The 21700-nt window shown below is 42.6% G+C and overlaps 1 protein-coding gene across 10 annotated transcripts in view; it reads right to left on the bottom strand.

The window, feature by feature from the left end:
- The window catches only part of CLIP1 (CAP-Gly domain containing linker protein 1), a 124813-nt gene that overhangs the window by 20549 nt on the left and 82564 nt on the right, over window positions 1-21700 (bottom strand). For 6 of the 10 annotated variants that reach the window (XR_008291902.1, XM_053206649.1, XM_053206648.1 and 3 more), the window contains 6 exons: window positions 20387-20552; window positions 20074-20289; window positions 14951-17185; window positions 13686-13802; window positions 11515-11621; window positions 6518-6638 (listed from right to left, as the gene is read on the bottom strand). Coding sequence is in view for 9 of the 10 variants with exons in the window: in XM_053206649.1 (XP_053062624.1) it covers window positions 6518-6638; window positions 11515-11621; window positions 13686-13802; window positions 14951-17185; window positions 20074-20289; window positions 20387-20552 (2962 nt within the window). In the remaining variant the exon portion in view is untranslated. The remainder of the gene's footprint in view (window positions 1-6517; window positions 6639-11514; window positions 11622-13685; window positions 13803-14950; window positions 17186-20073; window positions 20290-20386; window positions 20553-21700) is intronic. The other 4 variants (XM_053206653.1, XM_053206654.1, XM_053206655.1 and 1 more) reach the window with 1 other exon arrangement.

Genomic DNA, 21700 nt, shown 5'->3' with positions numbered 1-21700 from the left:
ACTCTGTTGACTAGACTCACTATGGAAAATGACGCCCAGCAATTCTTCCTGCCTCTGGTAAAATTCTGAGATGGTCAAAGAGAACTTCTAGCCTCAAAGATTGTTCTGTGACTGTTCGGACTATTCACCTCTTCCATCCAATTTTCCCTAAACTGGACTGGGCACAAGGATGGAGAGAAGCAGAATAAAAATTCTCAGGATTTTGCTACACATTTTCTTTTCTCTTACCACTGGGAACAGTGTCAACAGAGTCAAACCACCATCTTGTTTCTTTTCTTGGTTGCCAAATTTTAATGTTTACTGAAAGCATGAAGCCGATTGGCTTTGCTGGAGAGATTTTCCTGGAGACATTTTTTAATAGAAGAGTGTGTTCACTTCATTAGGTATCGAAGGAGAAAGATTCTGTGATCAGCTTCACTCAGCCCTACTTGCCCAGAAGTATCCGGAGACCAGATTAAAATTACAATGGCTAATAACCACTGTTTTCCAAAATAAAACAGGACAAGCTAAAAATGGTGTTGCCTTGGGGCACCTGGCTGGCTCAGTCGGTAGAACATGTGACTCTTGGTCTTGGGTTGTGAGTTAGAGCCCCACATTGGGCAGGAGAGAGGAAAGGAAAGGAAAGGAAGGGGAAGGGGAAGGGAAGGGAAGAAAAGGAGGGGAAGGGGAAGGGGAAGGGGAAGGGGAAGGGGAAGGGGAAGGGGAAGGGGAAGGGGAAGGGGAAGGGGAAGGGGAAGGGGAAGGGGAAGGGGAAGGGGAAGGGGAAGGGGAAAGAAAGAAAGAAAGAAAGAAAGAAAGAAAGAAAGAAAAGAAAAGAAAGAAGAAGAGAAAAGAAAAGAAAAGAAAAGAAAAGAAAAGAAAAGAAAAGAAAAGAAAAGAAAAGAAAAGAAAAGAAAAGAAAAAGAATGCATTCCTTTTCTATACATTCATGTCTGCAAGTTCAGGCCTATTTAACATTTGCAGGCTATTAGTCATAAATCAATCTCAACGGTAACCTCAAATTTTGGAGACTGCATTTGTTGTAACCTTTGTCAGAAGTGTTGATAAAATACAGTTATTGAGGCATCTAATCCCTGTCCTGTATCAATAAACTGTAATCTCATTTTGCAAATAACTGGGAAGGGAAGTGGGGAGAGAAATCAGCACTGTTCCCATAGTGACAGCTCAGTGTATCTGCAGTCCTTACAAGGGGGAATACGTGTGAGGTTTGGAAATGATAAATCAGACATTTCAAAAGTTACTACTTAAGTGACTATTTCTATAGAAGAGCTCACATCACTGTAATTATTTTTAGTATTCTCTATGAAAGGAAATAATGCTCTGTATAGTTTCCATTAATCTTGAATCTCCCAGACCCTGCCTGATTTTGCGCTGATTTTCCTCTATCCACACGGGGCAAATGCCCCACTCGTCACATTTCCGGCAACCACAACTCTCTATAACAAAGCTATGAAACTCGAAGTAAGTGAAATAATGTTAAAAAAAAAAAAAAAAAAAAAAAAAAAGGCAGTCAAGGTTTCTGCATCCTGAGGCCCCGCTAAAAGCGAGGTATGCATTTAATCACTCATTTGTTCATTCGAACCTATACAGCATGCCCTGTGATTCCCACCATCTCACAGCCTGTGTGGAGACACAACATGGCATTCTCAGCATGACAGAGTCCTGGACAGCAGCCGCCCCCGAGGCTAGAGGATGGGCCTAACAATGAGGAGACGTTTACCACATGGGGACAGAAAAAAATGTAAATGCGGACCTGCATATGGCAACTGACCAGGGGTGGCAGGACAAACATGAGCCAAGAGGGTGGAAGATGTCAAAGGAGGAAAGTCAAGAATGTAGGTGGAGACGCCAAATGTTCAGAAAGGATGGAAAGGAAGCCACGCACTTGTGTTGTCACTAGGTAAGTGATGACTCAGGTGAGAGTCACTTCAGTGGTGCACTGGCGGTGGCGAAAAGCAGACAGCAGGGGATTGCGAAGAAAATGGGGGGTGAAATTGAAGGCAGAAAATATTACTCTTTTTAAAAGTCTGGAAGTAAAGAAAAGAAGACAGGACTGTAAGTATGACCAGTGTGGCAAGATTTAGAAGAGCTTTTAAGGAAGTGAGAAGGATTTCCCCACCCACTAAAGATACCAAGTGGCAATAAGACATAGTGGCCATAGGCAGGGAGGCAGACAGGCATCAGCAGGGACAGGCGACCATTTGGATGGAGAAAGGAGACCCGAAACACCTGAAGCAGAGGCAGAAACAACATGAGGGGTACGCATTCAATAAAATTCCATTCAGCCAAGAGGCAAGCAAGCGCTCACGCCTGCTACAACACGGATGGACCCCGACGGCACGACACTGAGTGAGAGAAGTGAGAGAAGTCATGTGTTTTATCATTCCTCTTGTATGAAACATCCAGAACAAGCTAATCCATAGAGACAGAAAATAGATGAGTGGTCGCCAGGGGCTGGGAGGCAGGAAGAAATGGGAAGCGAGCGCTTAAACAAGTATGGGGTTTCCTTTCAGGGTGATGAAAATGTTCTGGAACTGGACAGAGGTAATGACCACACTGCACTGTGAATGTCCCAAATACCACTGAATTGTACACTGTAAGATGGTTCCAACAGATTTTATGTTACGTGTATTTTCACTCACACACACACACACACACACACACACCCCTGAAGCAGCATGAAACTAGTCAGCCCTCAGGTGTCAAAGCGAAGGTGGAAGGAGTCAACGGCAGTTATATAATTACAATAATCTTCATACTCGTCAGTTATCAAGAAGAAGTAGGTTATGTTAACTACTAGAGTGAACACTAGGAAATTGCAAAATGAAAGCAATTGCATATGTTTCAATCTAATATACTCTCTTTTCAAAGACAAGGCACTCTGTGACAGTCTCTAAAGATTTCTGTCACTGTTGATGCCAGATACATCATGCCTCTTACAATCCCAGCTGACCCTGGTTTTTGCTCCCCTCCCCCCACAAAAGTAGTCTCCCACTTGGGAAAGGCAGCTTACACAATTTTCCTTTGGAAAGGAGAATGTCTGGTAGGGAGAGCAGACAAAAAAGAATGCACATGTGTGGGTCTGTTTCTGGATTTGCCAGCTCTCTTCCAGAGGACTATCAACAAATAGATGAGTCCTTCCAATTACTGAAATACTTCTTCACGGGGGCACACGATACCCACTCGTCAATCAAGTCCAATGAGAATTTCTACCTAAGAGTGGAAACTGACATCACTGCCCAACTTTGACCAACCAGTGCTGCTCATGACTAACCCTCTTAATTTCACAAATTTTCTACATCTTTTTAATTGATAAAAAGAATATTCTACAATACCACTGCCACGGGAGGCAGGGATTCTTTTATTTTGATAAATCACCTCACATCCAATTGACAAACAGGAAATCAAATAGTCCCCATAGTGAAGGGGGCTTCTCAAGGAAGTAAAAATCCTTAGCAAATAATCCCAGTGAGATGCCTAAGATGGAGAACAGATTCTGGGGTGTCTTGGGCTTTTAAGCAAAATAAATACTTGAGGCAGGAAAAAAAAATACCAACACATCGAGAGGGCATTTCTATAGCATTGTTTGACCCCATCCACCCACACCAATCCTAGCTCACAAGTTTTTCTTTCTTTTTTTTTAATCTTAATTATCAAGTAGAAATATGCTTTATGCTCAGTACAGAAGTACGGAAATACGCCTCCAAATTAGTCTGACAGGAGTACAGGTCTCAGCTCCACCGCCTAGCTGTGTGTCCTTAGCAAGTTGGTCCACTTTTGAGTGTCAGCTGGTCTACAAAATAATAGCCTTCCTGTCTCAGAGGCATGTTGTGACGATTCTGTGAAACATGCAAGACCATCAGCTTGGTACATGTTTGGTGAATGACAATGCTACTTAATAAAGGACTCAGGAAGAACCCAGGTCCTAGGTCAGTGTTTACCCATCCCCTGTCAACTTCACCTCCACTGTCTTAATCCTAGAATGAAACACTCAATGTTTCTGTAGTATGACAATGAAAATTCTTTCTAAGAATTCCTTTTTTTTTCTAAAACCAAAGTTTCTGCCAAACAAGGTGGCTCTGGAGTATATTTCTAAACATAGCTGATCAATAGTTTGGCTTGACTACAGTAAGTAATAATGTGAAATGTGTGATTTTACAGAAGTAAGCAGTACTCCAGATTTGTGGAGATTATACAGTAAGAATAGAGCTGATGAATTAATCAGTCTTCTGTAGACTAAGGTTGTTTCTAAATCATTTTAAATGGGTGGTTCTCGGGGCGCCTGGGTGGCGCAGTCGGTTAAGTGTCCGACTTCAGCCAGGTCACGATCTCACGGTCTGTGAGTTTGAGCCCCGCGTCAGGCTCTGGGCTAATGGCTCAGAGCCTGGAGCCTGTTTCCGATTCTGTGTCTCCCTCTCTCTCTGCCCCTTCCCCGTTCATGCTCTGTCTCTCTCTGTCCCAAAAATAAATAAACGTTGAAAAAAAAAATTTAAAAAAAAATGGGTGGTTCTCTCCAGTCTTTTGAAATAAACACACACAGACACTACATATATACTTTTATTTATTTCAAGGGAAGAATTACCCATAATCTTCCTTGATAATCATTATCATGGTCAACGAGCTCTACCATTGAAGCCTATTATTTAGTTCATACCCACTTATCTCTCTCTTCTGAGTAAAGCACAGAACTATGAAGGGCCTAACAATCTGTCCTTTAAAGGGAAGTCACTTTTCTTAGTTGTTTCTTGCACGTGCTTTTCTGTAACACCCTTCAAAGTCACTGACTTTCAAATTTCTAGTGGCAAAACCTTTTCAAAAGGAAGGCAATTCAAATGCCAACATGCAGAAGAGAAGAACACGGGTGAGGGAGCCCGGCAGAGCCCTGGCCAAGGTAGCAAGATGCCTCCTCCCACTGTTTTCCCTACAGAGACACACAAGCAAGAAACGCAGTCAACAGTCCAGTCAAGGGCACAACATGAGACGCGAGGAGGATCTCTCTGTGCTCCTCCCATGTATGGAATCCACTCTCTCTACCGGAGATGTTCCATGAGGTCAAACGAGATGCACCTCTCAGAGACCCTGCTCTTGCAAGAACTTACAGACACAGTGATGACAGAGCAGCTGCCCAATGTTTTAGACGCTCTAGTTTGTGCCAGGAAAAAGAGGACCTCATCTGGTCAAAGGGCTTCTATTTTTCATGAACTCCAGTTTCTCACATACTGACTAAAGGAGAGGGCACTGACCCTATTTAAGTCAATCCACTTTGATCCTTTTCCTGACCCAAATCAGAAGATGGAAAACATTTCTTGACTATAAGCTGAATGAGGATGAGCAAATTACTATCTTCATATCCCTGTTTCCTCTTTGACAAGCGGAAATAATGGCAGTGCCATCACCTAGAGTTATTGTAAAGACTGAGATGACAGTTATCATTCATTTGTGCTTGTCGCATAGTAAGAGCCAATAAACATGAACTAGTATCACCAAAAGCATCATCATCATCATCATCCTGGAGTTTGGAGAGATGTGGCATTCCTTTTGTGAAGTAAGAAAACTGTGGAAAGCTGTAACAAAGACTTTAAAGTCTGAAATCAACTCTCCAAAAAGTGCTTTCGCCACAAACTGCCATGTCAATGGGTACTCAATACAATTACCCCAGATTACTCCATCCCAAGTGAGAAGGAATCTTTGCCAAGTATTCCTGGGGGGAAAAATTCTCTTGAAGTGTAAACCATGAATTGATGACCACATGGTAAAATTCTCTTAAAAATATCATTTGAAGCTTCTGCTGAGGCCAGATAGGACTACCATTTAGCACTTTGAGTCAACTACTAAAGAATAAAAAGCAGGATATGTCATTCTTTAAAATCAGTTTTGTTTCAGTGCTTAATAAACTTATCAGAAATCTCTCTGATTTAAGTACGGAAGCAAATGGGTTATGGTTGGCTTACGGCTCATTCCGGGTGTAACGCAAATCACATTCAATGCACACAAGTGCACACACATACACAGTTCCATTAGGAAATGCTTTAAAAAAATTTTTTTAAAGAAAAGCAGAGTTCTATTTAAAAACAGCTGCCAACCCCCACACCAAATCCATATTCTGAGAATTTGCTTCCTTCAAACAAATTCTGATGAAAAAAAAAAAAAAGAACCTTAAGAGGAAAGTAATTTTGAAATCCAGGCAATAGTAGGGAGAAGATATTGTTCCTTTCCATTGAAACGCATTGCCATGAGGTGGTCTAATAAAGGTCTTATTTTCTAGTTGCTCAAGTTCCCAGGGTTGCTACTTTTTTTTTTTTCCATAAGCATCTGTCAACTCCTCCCCTAAGTCCTACAGCAGCACACTTGAAAAGCAAGGAGACCTACCACACAGACAAGTTGAAATCCCATTTGGAAGGACCCGACCACATCAAGCACCTCTCTGAGGGGCCTCCAAGCGCCCTGCCAACAGCAGCAGACAGGAGCACGGAGAGCAAGGTACGCCCCCCCCGCACCCCCCTCCAGGCCCACTGACCTTCTGATGACCCGTGACTTCGTCCCTGCTTCTCCCCAGCTCCTCAGCAAGTTTCACGTTCTCTTCTTGCAATGCTGAAAGCTGCTGGGACTTCTGAGCTGCTGCCTGCTTGAGGGTTTCTCTGCAAGGACAGTGAGTGCAGGGTTACCATAGAAACAAGACAGGCAAGGAAACTGTGGGAGACGACCGGCTTCACAGCACTGAGGAAAATATATCTGGGTCACGTGCCTGATAGGATCTATAATAACAGGAGGCAGTGGTATCTACGTGCAGGAGAGGCTAAATGGCTTTAACCTCTCAGGAGGCGGACTGCCACCCACAATTATTACATTATTTTTTAAAACCTAATAAACACGATATCCACCCTTTCTCCACCCACACTTACCCACTTCTGAACACTCCCCATCCAAAAATCCATGCTACCATAAAATAAATGACAAATGAAATGGTCAGTCCTCTGGTCTTTAGGGCTATTTCCATTAGAAAATTATGCTCAAACCCAGTATGTTGATAAAGTGATTTACTTTACTGCCAAGGCACTCTGTACTGACTGCACAAATCGGTAATGTGTTTTTTTCTGGCAGAAATAAAAATCTAATGGTCCCATTTGCCGGTATGCTGGTATCTGTCAGAGTCAAGTACTGTCGTGAATCTGAGTATTTTTAGGACAACTCGAGGTGAAATGCCTAAAGGAAATGGGGTTTTCCAATTACATAACAGGTGGTTCACTTTGATTGTATTCTTTCCACAATGCTAATTTGTAATTAAAAGAATCAAATAAAAATATAGCCTGTTAACCTCTATCATGAATATCAGCATATGAAATGTGAACAAGGTAAGTATATTAAACATCTTCCCAATATTAAAATTATCCAAAATACACAAATCAAATTATTATCCTTTATATGTGGGTATTAAAAATCTTTTATTTGATCACTGGATTTTAGTTTTCTGTCATAGAGGGTTTTGATGCCACTGTGAATTTTAAGTCTGTGCTGGCTAAACTCCATTTAGGGAGCTGTCATACGTGGCTGAATCCTGAACCAAGTCATCTGGGTATGAATCCATCTGCTGATAGAGGAACACATCTATTTTTAACTTCAATTGTCTAATGTGTGGCAATGCCTGGCATCTCCAGTTTTTTGAGTTTTAGTTCTCCATCCACCTATAATATGCATATTGGGGTAAGATTTAGGGGAATAAACCTCCACAAAAATTTTCCTAGCACATTGAATTAAATGAGGTATTTCACTGAGATGTCTATTTAGCAAGTGAGGAAAAAACGGAGAAGGAATTTTAGCCTCAGGTCATACAAAAGCTAAGAGGGTTGATTCTAATTATGGATCAACACACACACACACACACACACACACACACACACACACACACTACAGCTCAAGTTCATCTTCTGGCAAAAGTCCATCAATTCCTGACAAATCTGAAGTTTTTACTTAGGATGAAATCATCTGAGGTCAAATCTTTTATTCCTAGGAGGTCACTGCCTTCCTCAGGGGCTGTTTGGTCTCAGCATCTTGATGGCCTGTCAATGAGAAGCATGTAATCCTACTCTGTGTCTTAAAGATGTGCATCTTGTAATGGCTTTTGGAATCCTTGGTTGCTATTAAGAGCCCACAGTAAAGAAAAGTAAAATAAGGAATCAAAGAAATTTCAAAATGTCTTAAAGCAGTGATCTGTAAAAGCAACATTCAATGTGTTAAGATCTATAAAAATGTTTTCACAAATATTTATTTTCTCATTTAATCCTCAAAAGCCAAGGAAGCTAATGTTATTATTTATATTTTAAAGATGAGAAAACTGAAGCTCAGGGAAGTGAGAGATTTTTCTCCAAATCATAAAGCCAGGAAGTTGTAGAAGCAAGAGAACCGGAGTTAAAACTGGCAGACAGACCTCCGCTCTAATTCCAACATAGAAATACCTTCCCGTTTTTCTTTAAAGCATAGTGGGTACAGAAAGGAGGCTCTAATAGCCCAACTTCCGGAAGTACTCCAGGGAATAAGTCCAAAAATACCTCCAAGTATTTCTAACAATTTTTTTAAGCTGCTTTTTTTTTCTACACGACAGAAGACTATCCCAGTTTTAATCTGAGAGGCAAGATACATATTGTTAACATTGACTGCATTGCAAACATTCTACTTACAAGTCTGTTATCAATCAATTAACTGCCATGCTAAGTATATTCTATATTCTAGATTTATTACTGTGCCAGGTGAGTAAAGACAAAAATTAAGCCGCTTATATCATTTTCCCTAACATCCAAAATTACACTCTGAGAAACCATTTTATTCTCTCTGTCCACCTGAAAATAGGAGCTGGCTAACCAAGAGTTTTCCTAAAACCAGTCTAGTAAATGGCACAGAGGAAAAGGAGTATTTAGCTACAAGCGCTGGGTTTCCAGAGCCAGGGGCGATATTCCACAGGAGGTAGTTCTAAGGAGAACTCCAGTGCCTACATTGGTGTCCATTTTCCTCCAGGAATCAAAGTCCTATCTAAGGTGCGGGGAAATACCAGGAAAGTTCTAAAGAACACAAAGCACCCCAGATACATGCTGGGAAATAATCAGCTGCTCATTCTCTAGCTTTGAGCGCTGAGGAACAGTAAAATGACTGCTTTTTTTTTTTTGAGAAGCACCATTCCCATTACATAGTACATTTATTTTAGTGGTCCTTGAAATGTGGCCACGTCTACAGCAGGGAACAATGAGTCACCGGGGGCAGGGGCTCTTTCAACCTACTCCTCCTACTCCCTCTACCAGCTTCTGATGCCTGTCACTGCTGTGTCCTACTGGTCCTTCCTCCTGCTAAGAACCCCAGCCACCGTGTGCCAGGTTACTGACAAAAGATGCAATCCCCTCAGTCCTGGTAGGCCAGATAAAAAGGCGGAGAATCAAAAGCAGCCCAGGCTGTCTGCTGGGTGGTCCTGGTTCCTCCTCACCCCACCCCAACTACACCCTCAGGGATCAGAGATCTGGGAAAAATGGTTCTAGGGAAGAGGACAGGCCATGGTTAGAGGAGCAGCAGCAGAACCCTCAGTCTTTTGCTCATGATCCTTCGTGTCCAGAGTTAGGAGGCTAAGATCTTATTATTCCATGGAATCATTTGAAGAAGGGCAAAAAATGATCTCTTAACGGAGATAAAACCACCCCATACTAACTGGAGGTGGGTGACATGACACAGACTCAGTGAGGATGGTGAACACTTCAATACTAGACCAATGCAATGACCATCACGAGAGACTCCAAGTAGGCTGCGGGAAAGAGAAGTTTTATCTAAATCCCAAGAGCTGTCTTGGCTCAGTCCACACCGGTCCTGCCCCTCCCTTACCTAGCACAGCCCAGAGAGCTCAGAGGTGGGATTATGGCAGTGGGAGGTTGGTTAGGGAATCTTCGCCTGCTGCTCAGATCCTCCCTCACCAGCTGCCCGTGTGACACAAATGAACTAAAGTCAACAATGCTCCCAAAGCGCCAGGGCAGCACAATGACGTGTGTCACAGGGGAATGTCCCAAACCAGATCTGCAGCCACCCTCTTGGAACTGACGATGACTTTGTTTCCCATCACAGGGACCTTTATCTGTGTGATTTGGCTTGCAAAGGCCAAGAAGCTCAAGCCCATCCTGATGGCCACAATCACAACTGTCGACTGATCAATCTGTGCAGGTGAACAGAATTTTGGGGAACTGCTGAATCACTGTCTAGAGAAGTATCATTAAAACTAAGACTGAGTATGGAAGTTCTGAATCACTATATTGTACACCTGAAACTAATCTTACACTGTATGTTTACTAACTGGAATATAAACAAAAACTTTAAAAAAACACACAAAAAACTAAGACTGAGGAAGGGATTAATCATGCACTGCCTAAGTTGCTCAGATGAGATTCCTTCTGGAGGATTTTACCAACTCTCAGAAGAACCCGACCATGTACCAGTTTAGTCCCAAGCTTGATCAACAAATCGTACTGAGGATGGAGACTTGGAACTGATGCTTTTGTTTCTGTTTGAAGCTAATCTCTTTGTTCGATCAGAAGGGGGGGATAAATAATACAAACCTTTAAAGGGCAGGGACCATATAAATCCATCTCCTTATCCTTCCTAGCACAGAAGACACACTCCAATATTCACTGGATTAACTGCCTCTACATTTCCAGGTTCACACAGTTGATATAGAGTGTAGCTCTCAGAACCGAAGAGCAACATGGAATCTACACCGAAACGATCATTGAAAAAGCCAGATCAACACCAACAATTCACAGACCTGAAAACAGACCTGAAAGGCAAGGATTTGGAGGTGTTGTTGACAAAGGAAACATGGCCAGCCTGTCTGGCCAGGTGGCAGACAGGTGGCAGTCTAGGTGGCAGACTGATGGATAAACCTGGATTAGAAAGATTCTTCTAGGGGCGCCTGGGTGGCTCAGTCAGTTAAGTGTCGGACTTTGACTCAGGTCAATCTCACTGTTCGTGAGTTGGGAGCCCGCATCGGGCTCTGTGCTGACAGCTCAGAACCTGGAACCTGCTTCTGCCCCTCCCCTGCTCATATTCATTCTCATTCTCTCTCTCTCTCTCAAAAATGAATACAATATGAAAAAGAAAAGATTCTTCCAGAATCCTTTCACCTGACTTCCATGCCAGAGGTTCAATTACTCTTAAAATCAAGATTAACAATCTCGAAAGTGACATGCTTTTTATCTCCCTATAGAAAGGATCTTGAGAGATTTATTTATAAAGGGTCCTAACTTCTCAGGCAGCAAGCACACTTTTCGTTTTGCTTCTTTAACTCAGCTACTATCTTGACTTCGCTTCCTCACAGCTAAGCGGTTATAGGGGCTCCCAGGTATGCTAAAGCATTCGGGGGACAGAGAGGGTGGTGATTACTTTTTACTTTAAGCAAGTGTTTGTCAAGTTATTTTTTAAATCATTAGTATCGTTTTCACTTTTGTGACATTAAAGTCCCACAGTTTCTCTCAAAAGACATGAACTTACATTTCTTTCCTGAATTCTTCCATTTTTTGATTCTCTACCGTCAGAAGCTCTTTCGATTTGTTCAGCTCTTCCACATTTTTCAGGTTGTTTTCTTTAAGTGTATCCAACTTAAAGACCAAGAAAAAAAAACTTGATGAAATTACTTCATTTTCCAGTGGCAGGACTGGATAGACATATTCATGCAAACGTGCACTGAATAGATAGGTGAAATTAGTCAGGTACAAAAAAGCGGGGGGGGGGGGGGGGGATTACCAGGTGAGGAGACGGCAAATGACCACGTCTATTATAAATGGCAAACCTCCCTCTTACATTTAGTCAGACATTTTCCGTACACCTGGCCAAAGTGTCAAACTAAATTGCTACATGAATTACAACAAAGGTTTACTTCCACTTTGTATATAATTCTCAGTATTCATCATTGAACTTGCTATTCAAGTATGACCCCTCTTAACAAACACGAGAAATAAATTGCAAAGGCATGACATCAGCAAGAATTATTCTTTGCAATAAAAACTAAAACCCCTGTCCTTCCCCATAGATTAGTAGTTTCGGATATATCAGTACATTTAGTTTAGAACTAAATGTACTGAGTCCCCATTACAAAAAACATTTGAATTAAAGTATTTTGTGGGTGGGAAAAGATTTAGTTATCCATCTGAACTCTGATCTGAAGAGGAAAAAGCCCGGCAGGGAGGCTGAAAAGCACTCATACATTCAGCCCCATCACCTGCCCTTGGGGGATGCAACCAGCTTAGGGCCTGGCCCTGATAGGAGAGCCAAACACATCACTAGAACGACAGAGACGTGACCAACTACGGGCTCTGGCAGGTGACTGGGGCTCTAGGTGCAGAGCCCCTAGCACAGGGGCTCCCCAAGCACAGGGAGCTCGCTCGGGCTGTCCATGACCCAAGGCGTGCTCCTGGCCCCAGAGTGGCTTCCTGGGACTTGTGTGGTCATCTTGTACAGAGTTACCTCTGCCACGTCACATGTCACAGTCAGGAGGCCTAGACAAGTGTCTCGATGGTTTTAACGCCACAATGTTCCTTTTAATGTCTCTACAATTAATAGAGGAGTCTGGAATTCCAGATTCACAGAACAAGAAAAACCAAGTATCACAAAGGGTCCAAAAAAATGATTTAGCCAGTCTTACATTCTGGTTATAACAAGGACACCAAGGGCTATATCATGAAAGTGCACAATTCTCCCTGATTCTACCCTCAAAAATGAGATATATTCCCTAAAATCTTCTTATTCATTTTAACTTCTGTGATTACCATCTGATTTTTTAATGCTTTTTCTTCTTCTATTAGGACCATCAGTTCTGTAAATGTATCCCCGGGTGTGTAGTTTTATTTACCCTGTAAGTATCTTAAAACGTGCATGCCTTGACAGATTTCCATCTTTGAACCTGCATAGTGAGAAGGCCTATGCTTTACAGAGCAGCTATTCAATGTGGCCAGCCCTTCCCCTGCTTAATTCCTTCACGTCTCACCTGACTATCCCTTTTAAAAACATCTGAAGCCAGGCAGAACTTCACCTAACTATTTTGGAGAATCAATCTGTTTAGGACCAAGAGGTAACTGCTTCCCAAAGAAAGAAGGGGCTGATATGAACTGGGAATGGGGAGGAAGGGAATCAAAAATAGGTCCAAGAATGAGAAATGCTACTTTCAACAGAATAAAAGTGATCTTGAAACCACAAATCTGAGACGCAGAAGTGGCTGCCTGGAGATGACACAAAAGGGAATCAGGACTGAATGACACCAAGAAAAGGCCTACGCCAAACTTGGGGCTGAGGAATGGAATTTGGTGGCTCAAGTTGGGAGAGAGTGAAAATAAAAAAAAAATGTATGTGATTTAAGATAAAAGACACAAAACTAGAGAATATTATGAGTACCTCTCTCTTCAGTTCCGTCATTGAAGTTATCATAAAAAAGCCACACTATTCAGGTTTTCCCCTCATTATTTCAAAGGCTGATCCTACTAAATAAGTAATGAAGGGTTACACTTTATTTAATATTATCATGGCTCTGGTGTACATTCGACTCTGCTAACAGATCAAACCTGTGTGAGGCCACACTTCAAAAAATAAACAATCCTGAGTTAGTGATCAAATATTCCATGAAGTCGGTAAGCTGTCCTTTGTACAAAAAGCCATTTAAATCTGATTACTTCATTCTGTAGTTTTTCGTTTGTTTGCTTGGTATCCTCCAAGGAGGCCAGAGTTTCACTCTTCTCTTTGGTCATCTGTTCCATCATCTGCATGGCATCTTCTGCTGTTTGAGCAGCCTAAATACAAGAAAATACTGTGAGAAATGAGGTCACCCCCCACCCCGTCAGGGATGCTCAGGCAGCCCTCGCTGTCTCGTGTGGTTAAGGCCCCGTCACCAATCCAATGCCGAAACAAACAGACCGAGACACGAAAGGTCTTTACTTCAAAGGGGAACAAAGCCACAGACCCTTTTCATGCCATTCTTCAAACAAGCCAATTGCGATACGCAACTGGCAGATTTTCAGACCATTCCAACCTACATCTTCCAAGCTCCCAAGTTACGCTGACAGTCACACTCATCATTCTGACCAATGTCGGAGAGAAACATTCAGGGAGAGTAAAGACCAACATCCTCACGTAGCTGAATTTTCTCTTAGTCATATTTACTGCTGTGTGTTTGAAACACTATTCTTGCTATTTCAGATGTGGGGCTTTTGAAATCACTTGTAATTTAGGTGGGGAATTTCTCAATGAAAAATAAAAATTATTTGGGCAGTTATTAACATAAGGCTCAAGTGTTTAATGAGAAGGATTAAATGGAAAGGTCTCTGAGAGAAGCTGTGGGTAATGAATATAAACATGGCTGTGAATAAAAAAGATAATAGGCATATGGAGACAAATCCTTAGCTAAGATACGAAAACAATCATTAAAAACAATGTTTTTGTTTATTTTTTGTTTTTCATAAAAAATAAATTAAAAGATGTTTAAGGCACTTGCTTACAATTTCACGTGGTCTAATAAAGCTTCCAGGAATTCTGCAGTGTATCTTCCCGACCGCCAGCCATGGAGATTTCACTGGCGGGTTCCAAGTCCAGAAGGACAGACACAACAAAACAGTTAAAAGCCAAACAGAAGATACTATGTTTCAATATGTGCCAATTTTTCTACTGTTCTTAATCCTTTCAGAACCACAGTTGACTTTTTCTGGTAAATTTCTCCTTAAATTAAAAAAGATATCCTTTTTATTCACAGTTCACACCTCTTTCTAACGGAAACAACTGCGATTAGAGATTTAGTAATGAGTGGCCCCTTCAGGTGGTAACAAACAGCTTGAGACATAGGAGCAGTGGATTCAGTGGGGTGCCTATCCTCTCCAGGAGGCCGCTCGAAGTTAGTGCACAGTGTTAGTAGTCCAGGTGCTGGTCCCTGACCCTCCCACTTTACCGTAAATGACTGAAGAGTCTCGAGCTCTCTAACTTTAAGGGTGAGCTTGCTCTTGTCTTTCCTTAAAATACGGTTTTCATTTTGAGATTCTAGGAGGTTGGCTGAGATATGGCTGTTGGTTTTGGCCAACTGGCTAATCTCTTTCTGAAGGATGAAGTAGCTTTCCGCCAGCTTTTCCTTCTCCTTTAGGAGCTCCTCCTTGGTCAGTATCATGTCTCTCTTCTCGGCCAGGAGGTTCTTGTTGTCCTGCACCACCTTGGCGCGATCGGCCAGGGTCGTCTCGTGCTTCAGCTGGAGGTCATCCAGGATCTTGGTGAGGTAGCTGTGCAGTTCCTGCAGCTCTAACTTGGATTTAGACAAGGTGGCGAAATCTTTCTTCAGAGTCTCTATGTTGGCAGCGAGTCGAGCCGTTTCTGCGCTCAAGAGTTCCTTTTCCTTAATTATCTCCACCACTCTCTGCTCTGACTTGGTCTTCTCTTGGACGAGCACAAAATTTTCAGACTGAAGCTGCTTAGTGCGTGCTCTTAACTCTTCCAGCTCCTGCTCCAGGAGGACCAACCTGCCATGAAGTTTATTGTTTTCATACAGGGATGACTCAGTTTCCTGCTGAATTGTTTGGATCTCCTTGTTTAATCTCTGACACTCTTCTTGCAGATTCAACCCATCCCGCAGCAAGATGCTCTTTTCAGAACAGCAAGTCTGAAGTTCAGCATTCAGACTCTCCTTTGCTTGCAGGGCGCTCGTGTGCTCTTTCTCTAAACTCTGTCTGGCATCCTGAGCCTCTTTCAGCATCAGAGAGAGATCGCACTTGGTGGCTGCTAGCAATTGGTTTTCCCTTTTCCTCTCCTGAAGCTCCTTCTTCAGAGTGTCGAGATTACCAAGGAGTTTCATCTTCTCGTGCACTACGATTCTTCTGTTTTCAGACTCTTGATCGTATTTCTTTTTGAGGTCTCCTATGGTTTTCATGGAGTTCTCTCTCTCTGCAAGCAAATCTCCATTTTGCATTTCCAGGACAGACTTTTCCTTCAAGAGACTGACATGCTGCTTTTTGAGCTTAGCAATTTTCTGACATACCACCTCCTTCTCAGAAGTTAGGTAAGTGATCTTCTCGTTCAGGCTCATCTCCATATGGGTGGCCTCTTCCGAGCACTTCTTCAGTTTTTCAGCAATGAGCCTGTTCTCACTTAGAAGTTCTTCTTTTTCAGCCAAGAGTTTTCTCTCAGAGGCGGCCAAGGCTCCTTTTTCTTGCAGAAGCTGGATGCACTCGGAGTCTGTGATCTTCCGACTGGTCTTGATTTCTTCCAGGAGCTTTGTGAGGCTGCTATTTGTAGCCTGCAGTTGCCTCACGTCCAGCTCAGCCTTCCTCAGAGCCCTCTTGGCATCGTCTAGCTGTGTGTGGAGCCCACTGGTTTCCGTGCTGAGCAGCTGCTTGATCTGGAGGGCGGCCTCCAGGCTGGCACTCAGCTTTTCCCGATCTTGAAGAAGCACGTCCTTCTCAAACTGCAGCTCTTTGTTGTTCTGGAGAAGATTTTCTCTTTCCATCTTTAAGGCTATGCACGCGCTATCAAGATCTGACTGCTTCTCCAAAGCTGACTTTTTCTCAGCCATGAGATCTTCAATCTCCTGCACCAAGGTTTTCTGATCTTTTACTAGCTCTTCGTAAGAGCTCTGCAGCTTTTGAATAACTTCATCTTTATCTTTAGCCAAGGCAAGGTTTTCAGTAGTGAGCTTCTTGATATGATCCTCTAGGTGACCTTTTTCTTCTTGATCCTTCTTAGACTCAGCAATCAAAGTATCTTTGCTGAGCTGGAGCTCTTCTGTGAGTGCCCGCAGGCTTGCTCTGGAAGCCTGCAAAGCGTCATTTTCCATACTGATCTTCAAAAGCTCTTCCTGCGCAATATTGATTTCTTGTAGTAATTTCTCTCTCTCAACAGCTAAAGATTCTTTATGGAGCTGCTCCTGTTGATAAAGCTTTTCAGCATCTTGTTTTTCTTCTAAGACTTTCTCCTTTTCTAAATTAAGAGTTTTGTTTACCGACCACAGTTTCTGTTGATCTTCCTGAAGTAAAGTTATTTTGGCCTCCACCTCTACCAATTTTGATAAAAGTGAACCTTTTTCTAACTTTAAAGTATTTCCCTCCTGTGCAAGAAGCTGCTTCTCTGATTTCAGACCCCTCAGCTCTTCTGACATTAGTTCAATTTCTTTTTTGGCTGATGTTAACAAATAAGTTAGCGACTACAGAAATAAAAGGTGGAAAGAATGGAAACAAAATGAAATCAAGCAGACAAATGCGAGCCCAAATAGCTTAATGCAACCTAAATCGCCCAAGCTTAAAATGTTTTGCAATAAATGTCCTAGAAACTACCTGGATAACAAGGGGATGGGGGGAAGTGGGGAACTAGATGAAAAGAGCCCATTAAAGGATAACACAAGGCAGGTTTAGCTTTGCGAAGTGCTGATCTATCTACTGGTTTATTTTATCTCTGAAACACTTTTGAAATCATCCCTGAGTGGTACCTACAAGATAAAAATGGTTAGTTTGACTTTGACATCAGGGCATGAAATTCTTTCCTGCCCTTCTAACTTCCCAATTATTTCTCTTGTAGGAAGAATTCAGAGAAGAATTTTTAAAAATACAATCTAGAGAATTACAAAAAGTGAATATATTTTAACCAAAAGCGGGGGAGGGGAAGGGTGGGGGAAAGTAAATTGTTGCTTTTCAAACTAACTATAAGACATCAGCTTACCAAAGGACAGTCACTGGCCTGGCTGATTTAATCCCAATATTACAACTTATTAAAAGTACAGACCAATTTGCTAGGTTTGGGTGACTGAAATAAATGATTAAAAAAATTTTTTTCATGTTTTATGTATTTTTAAAAGAGAGAGACAGAACATGAGCAGGGCAGGGGCAGAGAGAGAGGGAGACACAGAATCCAAGGCAGGATCCAGGCTCTGATCTGTCAGCAAAGAGCCCAACGTGGGGCTTGAACTCACAAACCGCAAGATCACGACCTGAGCCAAAGTCAGACACTTAACCGACTTAGCCACCCATGCGGCCCAATAAAATGAGTTTAAAAAAATATACTGGTTTAGGGGTGCCTGGGTGGCCCAGTCAGCTAGGCATCCGACTTCGGCTCAGGTCATGATCTCGCAGCTCGTGGGTTCGGGCCCTGTGTCGGGCTCTGTGCTGACAGCTCAGAGCCTGGAGCCTGCTTCGGATTCTGTGTCTCTGTCTCTGTCCCTCCCCTGCTCATGCTCTGTCTCTCTCAAAAATAAACAAACGTAAAGAAAATTTTTTTTAATATACTGGTTTATAAAATGACTTGACCACATTATCTATACCAGCACTGTCCAGAACTTTCTGCAATGGTCTAAATGTTATCTGCACAAATATAGTAGCCTACTGGTCATGTGCATAGTTGGTGATCACGTGAAGTGTGGGGAGTGCAAATAAGGAGCTAAACTTGTAATTTATTAAAATTGAACAACTAAAATTCAAATTAATGTGGCTGGTAGCTAGTGTATTGGACAGCATGACTACAAATCACTGAGTCTTAAACTAGGAAACACAGAAGTTCTGTGGGCTCCATGAACCTCCTGAAATCTTATATAAAGTGTGTTGAGCATATAAATTTTCGAGGAAGGGAATACTTTAAGGGCTCATCAGATTCATAAAATAGTCTGTGAGCCACTGTTGCTGACCAATACTGAAATCCACAGAAACTGGATATCAAGACAACTTTGGAGGGGGAACAATCTTAACCAAATGACCCTTGTAAAAAATAAAAAACAAAACACCAGTAAGCAAAATTAATGAGGCTTAACAGAAACTTCTAGAATGTCATGGTTTCGTCAAACTGCAACATTTTTTTAAGGGAAACACTAAAAAAGTGGAGTCTGGGGGTGCCTGGGGGGCTCAGGCAGTTAAACATCCAATTCTGGATTTTGGCTCAGGTCATGATCTCACGGTTCCTGAGTTCAAGCCCAGCATCAGGCTCTGCACTCACAATGCAGAGTTTGCTTGGGGTTCTCTCTCTGCCTCTCCCCCACTGTCACCCACAGGAGCTCTCTAAATAAATAAATAAACAAACATTAAAAAAAAAAAAACCTGGAGTCTGTCCAGATAAAGGGATCCATAAAGATAAAAAATCTGGAAATTATATCCGGTGTTAAATGACTCGTAAAACTGGAGCTGTTTAACAGGGAGAACACAAATCCTTGACGGCCAGCATGAAGGAAAGAGAAAATGGAGGCATCTTATATATAACATAAATTATGTCATGGTCCAATTTAATTAACAAGTTTTAGGTGGGAATTGTTTGAAGTCCTATGTATGCTCTCTTACATTTCCTTTTCACTAAACTCCTGTATAAACACTAAAAGTAATTGAAGACAAGTATTTACTTTTCTTTGAGCAAGTTAAATAGTAGGAGGGAAAAGTTAAACAGTAGAAGGATGGTTGAACTTCATTAAGCTACCAGAGTCCAAAAATATACTGGGTTGCAGATACCATCCTGACACCATAAAATGAAATTCAATGTATCACATTCTACTTTATTTAATAACAGAACGTTTCCTCCCAGCCCCTGCATCCACCTTCCTTATCAATTAAGCTCAGAGTGCCTTCCAGGGACATATAAAAGCCCTTTCTAGACTCCTCACTTCTAATCTGCCGTTTAGGAGCTCTGTTTCTCCAACGCTCACTTGTTTCACGCGGCTTCTCGCTTTGCTGCAAGATGTCCCTCCTAACCCCAGTGCAAGGCAGCAGCAAGATGGCCAAGATTAGAGGCCACGACACAAAGTCTATTGCAAGCAGGCAAACACAGCTCAGGCAACAGGAGACTCTCTGTGACAGCTAGGGAGCAAGCAGCATGGGGTGGGGGGCTGATGGCTACACAGGACACTCAGGGGAAAGCCCTGTACTGTGGCCGCCACCCCGAGGAGGACCAGCAGCTGGCAGAAAACACGTGAAGCCAGGAAAACGTAATTCGCCATCCCGCCAAGCCCTCAGAGGTCAGCATTTGTAAAGGCCAGCGTACCCCGTCCCATCCGCTGATGCTCTCTAAGCCCCACTGCAGCCTCGACGCAACACAGCGACTGAACTGTCTCCCAGAACATACTTTGGCCTTGTCGGCTTGCTTTTTCAGTTCCACCATCTCCTGCAACAAGCCACTGTTCTCCTCCTGTGCGGCCTTCAGCCTGTCCTCTGTGTCCAGCAGCATCTTCTGTAGGCTCTTCAGGGTTTCTTCGTGCTTCGCCTTCGTCTCTGAACTGGCTGCTTCGTACCTAGCTTTCAGATCCTGGCACTGGTTGTGGCTCGTTTCCACCTTCTTCTCCTGCAGAGAGCCCGAATGAGGGAGAGAGTCATCTAGCCGCATCTGCATTGCCCCTCACCTTCCTGCCAACACACGGTCCCATTTATTGCCTCCTTACCAGGTCCGACAATTTCCTCAGCAGTTCTTGCTTTTCTTCCTCATGCTTTTTAGCTGCTTCCTGCTGGCACTGTTCCGCTTTGAGAGTTACTTCCCCAATATTCTTCTGCAGAAAGCTTGCATTTTCATTAGCCTTTGTGAGCTTTAGCTGTAATTCTTCTACGGTTCTAGAACAAGTTTCAATACAAGGGGTCAGAGCTTTCAAAAGAATGCTTTGAATTCCAAAGATATGCTTAGAAAGACAGTATTAATAATTTTATTAATGATTATAAGTTGTGAATAACTTAATGACGTCTGAAACAACAAAAAACTAACCTGACTTGCCCTGAAGAATAATTTTAACAATTGTGACAGTTATAAATACATTATCTGGAGCGACAACTACTGTAATTGTGAAGGCTTATCATTTTATGTCAATAGATCAGTAAGGAAAAATGAGTGAAAAGTACACATATGTGAGGAAATGAGTTATTTTAGTTAAGTTTCAAAATTTTAGCAGACTAGATTATCAAAAACTCATTCTAGTGCCGCTTGAGTACAGAAGATACAAAATGACACTTCAGAACTTGAAGAACTAGCTTCGAGATCCTAATGTGGTCCAACAAAGATGTACACAAAGACGTGAGACACAAACCTGGAGAACAGGCTATCAGACGACTCCGAGAACGGAGGAGGGAAACTCGGGCGGTCCCTCTGGGTTTTACACCTGTCCGACACCTGCAGAGATGGAGCTCCTCGAGGGCACCGTGCCACAACCGCCTGTGCAACTGCACCCACCTCACAGCGGGTCTGACCCGAGGCGGCCAACCAAGGCCCAGTCGCCACCTGCCCCGCCACCCCACGCCGGCCTGTGGATGCAAACCTAACTGCCAACTAGTCACGCTTTCAGACTCATTGGCCCTAAAATGTCCTCTGAAGGCTTTTTGCCTTATAAGACATTTGCTTTTTGAATGGAAGCTATTAAAAGAAAAAAAAAAAATCAAAGCAACAAGAACCTCAGAATAAAGACAACAGCAGAGGTGAAGATAAAAGAAGCTAGCGCTGAGGACGAACAGCGCAGCGACGAGAGCCGCGAGCTCTCTGGGGCCAGAACACAAGCGAGTGACTTCACCTTCTTGAGCCTCAATTCCTTTCTCCTCAAAATGGGAGTAAGACACTCACCTCACAGGATTGTTACAAGAATTAGAAAATACACCCAGCACAGTGCAGGGCACATACCTACTAAGCCTGTAATAAGGGCTACCCTTCGTGACACTGAAACAGGTTAAAAAATTGTTAAGCGCCTGTAAAAGATGTCACTGCCCTTGGTAAAATT

The sequence above is a fragment of the Acinonyx jubatus genome, chromosome D3 (assembly GCF_027475565.1).
Source record: "Acinonyx jubatus isolate Ajub_Pintada_27869175 chromosome D3, VMU_Ajub_asm_v1.0, whole genome shotgun sequence".
In the NCBI taxonomy this organism is placed as follows: domain Eukaryota; kingdom Metazoa; phylum Chordata; class Mammalia; order Carnivora; family Felidae; genus Acinonyx; species Acinonyx jubatus.
This window is presented reverse-complemented; position numbering and strand designations above follow the sequence as displayed.